Here is an 8,193-nt window from a genome sequence, read left to right as displayed (position 1 = left end):
GAGAGAGGCAGAGAGAGAGGCAGAGAGGCAGAGAGAGAGGCAGAGAGAGAGAGGCAGAGAGAGAGAGGGGCAGAGAGGCAGAGGCACAGAGGGGCAGAGAGGCAGAGGGGCAGAGGCGCAGAGGCAGGTGGCTCTCTCTCTGTGAGTTTGAGGCCAGCCTGATCTACAGAATGAGTTCTAGGACATCCAGGGCTACACAGAAAAACCCTGACTTGACAAAGATTTTCCTGTTTTTTCTTTCTTAGATACATTATTACTGTATTAATTTGGATTAATCATTGTTGTTACAAGGTTATGAGAATAATGCGTTAGTTTAGCTTCAACTTTGTAACTACTGGGTTCTCACTTGGATTGTGAATGCTTGACTAAGTAAATTTTTTGTGGCTTTTCAAAATATGTTAGATTACTGGCGGAATAATCAAGTAAGTGAATAAGGTAAGTGAAAAAGCTCCAGGATATTGAACTGGTTACTTTTGTGGTCTTACTGTGAGTAATGCCAGAAAACTAGTAATGACTCTTATTTTTGTGGGCACTCACTAGATGACACCATTTGCATGGGTTTTCTGTTTGAAATTTAATTTTTTTAGATATAATCTTAGGAATTCTCTTTACACCTCTCATGGTATTATTTTTTGCTTTTACTGTTGATGTGCTGGAGTTTCGCATAGTTGTTTGAAATAATAGCCCTTGCAGCTTAACGTGGGAGGAATGCTGTGAGATCAGCCAGCTCACCTGCTTCTACTTGATAATGATGGCACTCCGCTATACAGAAAGCACACTATAGAGCACAGAGGAATGGTTTGGGTCAGTTCATTATGATGTGATACAGTGATGTCTCCAGAGTATGTCACATGCTTGGTTTAGCAGAATCATAAATATTGATGGGGCTAATAATGTAACTAAAAGAAATCTAAGTATTTATTCTTTTTGAAAGATTAACTGTTACTATGCATTGTCCTTCCCTCTGTCCTGCATTCAGGCTGCGGAATGCTTAGGGAGTAGTTACTTCCTGCCAGCCACAATATTTTTTATAATGTGACACAACAGTAACAAAATAACAACCAAAATCATGTTGTAAAATTGGAAGTTTCCATGGTGACAGAAGGGTGGGGACAGTGAGGGAGGGCAATAAAGAGAATAACTTTAAATAGTAACAGTTGCATTTTGCTATTATAAGTCTCAAAGTAATACATTATTTAATCAAAAAATGATTTAAAAATGCTGAGAAATATCCTCATTTGCTAATCAGGCCATGAATGGGAGTTTTGAAGTCTTCTCTCTCACATTGGCTTTAACATTTGCTTTGCTTACAGTGGTCAGCAGTAGCCTAAGTTTTGAAAGAACTAATGGAGGAGGGGCAGGTTGTCATAGCAGTCCTTAGATCTGAGCCCTCACCTGCAATGGCTCTCCTCTTTTGCACAGGCTCTTATTAGCATCAGTGTAATTTTACATTTGTCAAATTTAGCAACTGCAAATACAAGGCATCTGGTTAAATTTGAATTTCAGATAATTTTTTAAACAAGATTTTCCCAAATATTACATGGAGTCGACTTTAAAAAATGTCATATGAGATTTAGATTTAGCAAATGTTCTGTTTCTGTTTGTCAAGCCTAGTTATTTCCGTTTATTAAGTGCCAATCGTTCAGAAACCAGTAAGGAGTCCTTGAGGGTCTCAAGGTATGAGCAGAAGAACAATCAAGGGATTTAAGGAAGGCAGCATTAGAGTTAAGAGGTTTGGAGATGCTTGATGCCAAGGATCTGAGGCAGGAGTGGGGAGTTAGTTCAGGCAGGGATGCTATTGCCTGTGAGTGTCACTGATAGGCCAAGAACCCAAGAAGGAGCTAGATGATGGACAGGTAAAGTGGGGAAATGAGATAGTACGAAAATGAGAGAATGGAATAGAGGTAGGGCAAGTTAGCGGAAAGTGAAGGAATGAGTCAGGCCCAGCCTTGGTCTCCAGGGGTGGCATGGGGGTGGGGAGGAGGGTGTCAGGGTAGGAACCCTAAGAACTAGACTCTTATTACCTCGAGGACCTCCGTGCTCAGTCCACTCGGTCTCCATACTGCAATGGAAGAATCTGGATAAGAGTTGCTAACTGCACGTTAATCTCTACTCCTGCTTTCTTTCCCCTTGAGAGAGTTGAAGAGGCTTTTACACTGCTTTCTTCCACCCCGTCTCTTTGCTCTCCTTTACGGCTACTCTTTGGAGTTTGGAGGTCAGGCTTTCAAGTTTAAGAGTTGGATTACAGTATCCAATGTTTATTATATCTTTGGGATGAAAGTGAGTTAGACTTCCTCAAAGACATATTGGTCTTAAACTTTTCCTTCACTCCAATACCAGCCTAAATTAAAATAGCTGAGAAAGCCTAGTATATGATTTGCTTATTTTATTTTATATATGTATTTTGCCTGTATGCATGTGTGTGTACTGCATACATACATGATGCTCGCAAAGGCCAGAAGAGAGTGTCAGAACCTGTAGATTTAGAGTTATGGATGGCTGTGAGCCACCATGTGGGTACTGGAAATCACATCCATGTCCTCTGCAAGAGTAAGTGCTCTAAACCTCTTAACTATCTTTCTAGCCCCCTCATATACATTGGAAGTTTCCGTTGTTCCTTTTTGGTAATTCATTCCCTGAATTAATAAAAGAGAGGGCTTACTAATGCCTCTGGTGCTTCATATATCTTAATATGGAGGGCATTTGTTTGAGCCTTTGGAAATACCTAAGTCTATTTTCATCTAGCCACATAAGCTCACTATAGAACTGCTGTGTGGTTGAGCATGATCCTGGTAGTGCTGGTGGTCATGATCTATGTGTGTATACATGCTAAGACTCTAAGCTGGACTGTTAGCCAGTCATTGTAATCAAGAGTGCTTTAAATGGAAGCAAGTTTATGACTTTTACCATTTTGGGGGTGGGGCTATCAGGTGCCCTTTCCCCATATTGGGCCCCACATATAAACTGTTGCAGATAAATCAAGTGATTTAAAGGAGACCTCTACTCCCCATCCAGGAATGACTTGACTTCATGTTCAAATAGTTGTCAAACTCAACTATACACTTAGACCCACTTACTTAACTATCAGTCAGCTATTACCAGTTAACTCAACCACCCACTCATTCAGTCTTGCATTATTCACTTATGAGCGGAGGCTTTGCTTTTTGACTCTTTTGATGACAGTATTTTTTTTTTTTTTTGGTTTTTGAGACAGGGTTTTTCTGTGTAGCCCTGGCTGTCCTGGAACTCATTCTGTAGACCAGGCTGGCCTCGAACTCAGAAATCCGCCTGCCCCTGCCTCCCAAGTGCTGGGATTAAAGGCGTGCGCCACTACCGCCTGGCAACAGTATTCTTTTTACTCATTTTTTACTCTTGGAGCCACAGTGGTATAATCAGTTAGCATGAAGTACTCAACTAAATCCTTACTAGGAACTTTCCCCCTACTTTTTAGTGTTTCCCTATAGCCACAGTATTTAAAGTTTCACACTATTCCTGTGATGTATGTTTCTAATTGTCTGGACAGAAAGTTTATCTGCAATTTTATACCTGGAGAATATTGCAAATGACAGCTTTATGCAGTCCTTTCAGTCCTGTCTTAGATTGGCTTCTTAGCATACATGGCATCTTGTTAATACATACTGAATTCCAGGATGGGCCAAAAGCTGGGCCACTCATTGCTCTTCCCTTTGCTGGAGAGCTACTCACTCAGAGCATCAAACTCCTCTGGAGAAAATGTAGACGTAAGCTAATAAAACACCAAAGAAATGACTGTACACCGTGATGTTCTTTTGATGTAGCAGAAAATGACCAAACCAGAGACTTTGAACACTGTACAGTCATTAAATACGAGTGTGTGTAAATCACCTGGAAAATTTACATTGAAGTTAGGTTAAAGTAAAACCATATCCCATAACTTTATAAATACATTTTTCTTTTTTTCTTATTGAGTTCCTTGTAGGTCTTAGAAATACACATGTATTACAAGTGTTTTTGTTCTGGGATTGGGCAGAGACAGATCAGAGAACAACAAGTGTTCTGCAAGAGAGTTGGCATGTCCCAGGCTATGTACAAGTTCCAGTGTCTGCTCAGGAATTGTCTAGATAGCTAGCTGTTTTCACCCCTTTTCCTGACTCAAATGTGAAGAGAGAGGGAAAAAGACAGTCAGTGGATGAGAACTGAGAAGTAGTGACTGACGTTCTAAAGCTTCCCCAAAGCATTTTAAGTATAAATGACTTAGGTCAGATGAAATGTGATTTTGAAAAAAAAAAAATCACTGGCAGTAATTGAGATTGGGTAAGGGAACTTGTGAATTGGGATATGTATGGCTGATTGACTGAGGAGACTTCTAAATGAATAGGTATCTAGTCACTAGTTTCTTCTTAAATACAATATCTCCTAATTGCTAGAAGAGAAAATTACCTACAGCAAAAACATTCTAATACTTCCCCTGTTATTTGAAATAAAATATAGAATGTGTTCAGCTGACTTTCTAGAGCAGTGCGGAGATTCAGGCCCCACCCCCCCACCCCCACCCGTTCCACTGTAACAGTTGGGTGCCTGTAATCTAGCAGCTCTGCTCCTGGGCTTCTGTTTGCAGCTCAGCTGGAGTTGTGATGGCAGGTGACATCCTTTCAGCCTCTGGACAGCGTTCTCTGCCATTTCCTCTTCTTTCTCATTAGTTTCCTCTTTTAGTTCAAAGACCCCAACCTCTAGTTCATTCTTTTACCCCTGCTTTAAATTTACACTTCTTGGTGTACTTCACTTCTAAGTGTTGCTGCGGTGCACAGCAACCCTTCCAAAGTGATCCAGTCAAAACGTGGCAATAAGTAAGTATCCATGCACATAACTTCTCACTTGTCTCTAACCCCAAACTGTCCATTCTCAAGTCCAGCTTCATACGTCGTGTTGCCTTTAGTACATCTTTAGTTGAACCTTTGAGTCTTTCTACTGAAACAAGCAAACAAAGCAAAACAAACAAGCAAACAAAGCAAAGCAGACTGCTTCCCAGTCTACATCCTTTGTTTGTTTGTTTGTTTCTTTGTAAAAGATTTATGTACTTAATTTTATGTGTAGGGGAGTGTGTCTGCATGTGTTTGTGTGTATATGCCTGGTGCCCATGAAGTTCAGAAGAGGATGTCAGGTTTCCTGGAACTGGAGTTAGGGAAAGTTGCGAACCACCACACGGGTACTGGGAAGAGCAATCAGTTTGCTTAACCACTGAGCTATCATTTCAGTGCCCATCCTTTATCCTTTCTGTCTCTCCACACGTCCTGTTTTCTCTGCCACTCCCTAGTCTGAGTCACCTTTGTCCTTATTATACTACCTAAACTCTCTGAAGCTACTGGATTGGGTTAAAAGGAAAAATCAAGTCAGGTGGCTTCCCTGTGTGCTATCCATTATGACTTCCTGTTGTACTTCAAGTAATGTTCAGTCACCTTTCATAGCTTATGCATCTGTGTTCATAACTGGAAAGTGGGACATTGCCGCTTTAACTAGAATAGAGTTTTCATGATGGGTGGGCTTTCCTTTGTTCACTGTTATTTAAACGGTGTTCACTGTGTAACAGTTCACTGTTATTAAGCAGTTATTTAAATAGTATAGCCTAGAATGGTGTATACTCATATAGGTGCTAGTAAGAGCTTGGACAAATAAACACACCAACCCGATGGGACTTCCAAAACCTCTCTCCTTTCTTTTTCAAACCAGCACAGCAGCCAGGCATAGTACTTTAACCTCACTACTCTGGAGGCAGAGGCAGGCAGGTGGATCTCTGAGTTTTTGGCCATCCCGGGTTACACAGTGAAACAAAACAACAAAACTGAAAGCAGCACAGCATAGCTCAGTGTAGCATACCCTGTGTAGAAAGTCCTGCGCAGCTTCTGATGCTCTGCCACTCTCCCTCTGTCCTTCCCCTGCTGTTCCTATTCGAGTCTTCAGATCAGAGAATATGTGTGATTACCAGGTTAGACGAGTGTGGAGGAGAAGAGCTAGCAAGGAAATGAAAACGGAACCCCAGAATAGCATTAACAGCATTTAAGAAGTGCGTGTTTTGTGGTGTCTTGTAATATGCGTAGTAGGAGATACGTTGAATCTTCTTCATCCTTCAACAGTTTCCAGCCTCACTGTGTTTTTAGCAGTTAGTATTTAATTTAGATATTGCCTATGGGAAAGAAATGGTGAGTTTGTAGATTTAGACATACATACTGTTTATCGTGATACAGCTTCCATAGTAATTTGTAAACTGTTTGGGGCAAGATTAGGTTTGATTTTAAAGGATGTTAAGAAGGCTCTTAAATTTCTTTTCTGATTCAGTTTTTTAAAAATCTGTGTAAATGTCAGAAATTTCATTATGAGTTTAACTTCATTTAATTTCATTTAACAATAAATATGTAAATTGTGAATGAACCAGGGAAAGGAAGTGTTTGCAAGCCATTAGTAGTTCTTTGTGTATTGGTGTAAATGGATTGGTTGGAGGCACACTGGACTGGTATGGAAACAAGGGGGCTCTGGTGGGACACGCCCAGTCATGGAGCATGAGTGGCATTTCAGCAAGGACAAGAAGTCCTGCTCGGGAGACTGCTGGACGGATGCCTTGAGCTTTCCAGCTTTGCCTCAAGGTGGTCCCACCTGGAGCCTGTGGAAAGAGCTCCCTATTCAGTTCCGTGGCATTCCCTAATGCACTGTGTCCCCAGAGCACCTGCCAGAGGTACGTGGAGCTGATTGCTGCCTGTTTATTTTTAGGTATCTTGCAATATATTCAGAACTCTCCCTCCTAGTGACAGCAATGAATTCGACCCAGAAGAAGATGAACCTACCCTTGAGGCATCGTGGCCCCACTTACAGGTATTTCAACTTTTCATTTGTGTTGTAAAAGAAAACTCCATTAACTCTCTTCCCCTGGTTAGCATGGGGATTCCTGGAAGGAAGGGACCAAATTAGAATATATAGTGGCAAGGACTGCTTTTTTCTTGTGCTTGATAATTAGCATGCCAGAAGAGAGGAACAGTGGGTTTCATTGCAATACTTTTGCATAACCCACTGGGTCTCTGTGTTGCAGGTCCAGTCCATAGGTCTTACTCACATATCTCTCCCTTATCTGAACCATTTAACCATCCTGCCCATGGAATTTCAAACAGGAGCAGAACTCTTCACATTTGTATTATCTGGATGTGATTAGGCCACAGAGTACACACCTCATTTCTTTGTTTGTTTGTTTTTGTGTTTGTGGGTTTTTTTTTTTTTAAGCAGGAGGTGCTCAAGGACATTTTATGCCTGTCTTTGCAATATTAGTTAGTGGGTTTCCTTTAGTTTATGCAAAGGGCAAAGCCAAATGGCAGTGAGAAAGAGAAGAGCAGAGAAAGCTGTCAGGGCACTAGTGCCAGGACGCCTACTTAGTTTACTTACACATCAGCTCCTTACTTTTTTGTTTCCTCTCTTGAGGCCAGCATTCCTTAAAAGAAGAAAACAGAGATCCTTGAATGTGTCGGCCCCCTAAAGCCATCTGAGTTGGAATGTCTTCATAGGACGGTGAAAAATAACAGGAAGGAGAGGGAGGGTGGAAGAGAATGAGTGTAGCCCTGTCCACCAGCACCTAGCAGGAGCTATTGTGTGTGTGGTGCTCACTCACTGAGCATGGTGAAAGGCCCAGGAGGGATCTAATGTATGTTTTCCCCATGTTAAAAAGAGTTTTTATGTAGATTTGCAACTTGTCCAGTCCCTTTTTAGTACCTATAGGTTGCTATGGGTACCTTATGTACTGTTCTGATTACAGGGCTCTTTCCAGGGCTGTTTTTCACAACCTGTCCTTAGGCTTGTGATACTGTGTGGTCTTCTTAGAGGTACAAGGTTAGGCAAATTACATTAGTTTTAATACTTGATTTCTTAGGTTAGATGGTTCTTTAGTGGTCTGGTGAATTATATGTCCTGTAAGATTTATAGGCCTATTGTGCTTTTCATATGTTTTATTTAGATGATACAAAATTCAAAAAAGAACAAATCAAAACCCTTTTGCATGGTGGAAATCTTGTCATATTTTATTCTTTTTTTAAAAAATATTTTTAATGACTTCTTGTATAAGCATAACAAACTTTTGTCATTTCTCCTCGCTCCCATGTCAGCCCTTCTCTGTCACTGAACCTTCTTTTCAACAGGGCTGCATCCTACTCTGTTTTTTTTTTTTTTTTTTTTTTTTTT

The 8,193-nt window shown here is 40.8% G+C and overlaps 1 protein-coding gene across 3 annotated transcripts in view; it reads left to right on the top strand.

Annotated features, from left to right (window-relative positions):
- Nucleotides 1-8,193, top strand: part of Ppp2r5e (protein phosphatase 2 regulatory subunit B'epsilon) — a 159,589-nt gene that overhangs the window by 101,733 nt on the left and 49,663 nt on the right. For all 3 annotated transcript variants that reach the window (XM_031356244.1, XM_031356242.1, XM_031356243.1), the window contains one exon: nt 6,742-6,843. In XM_031356244.1, coding sequence (XP_031212104.1) covers nt 6,742-6,843 — 102 coding nt within the window. The remainder of the gene's footprint in view (nt 1-6,741; nt 6,844-8,193) is intronic.

Source organism: Mastomys coucha, unplaced genomic scaffold (assembly GCF_008632895.1).
Source record: "Mastomys coucha isolate ucsf_1 unplaced genomic scaffold, UCSF_Mcou_1 pScaffold6, whole genome shotgun sequence".
In the NCBI taxonomy this organism is placed as follows: domain Eukaryota; kingdom Metazoa; phylum Chordata; class Mammalia; order Rodentia; family Muridae; genus Mastomys; species Mastomys coucha.
This window is presented reverse-complemented; position numbering and strand designations above follow the sequence as displayed.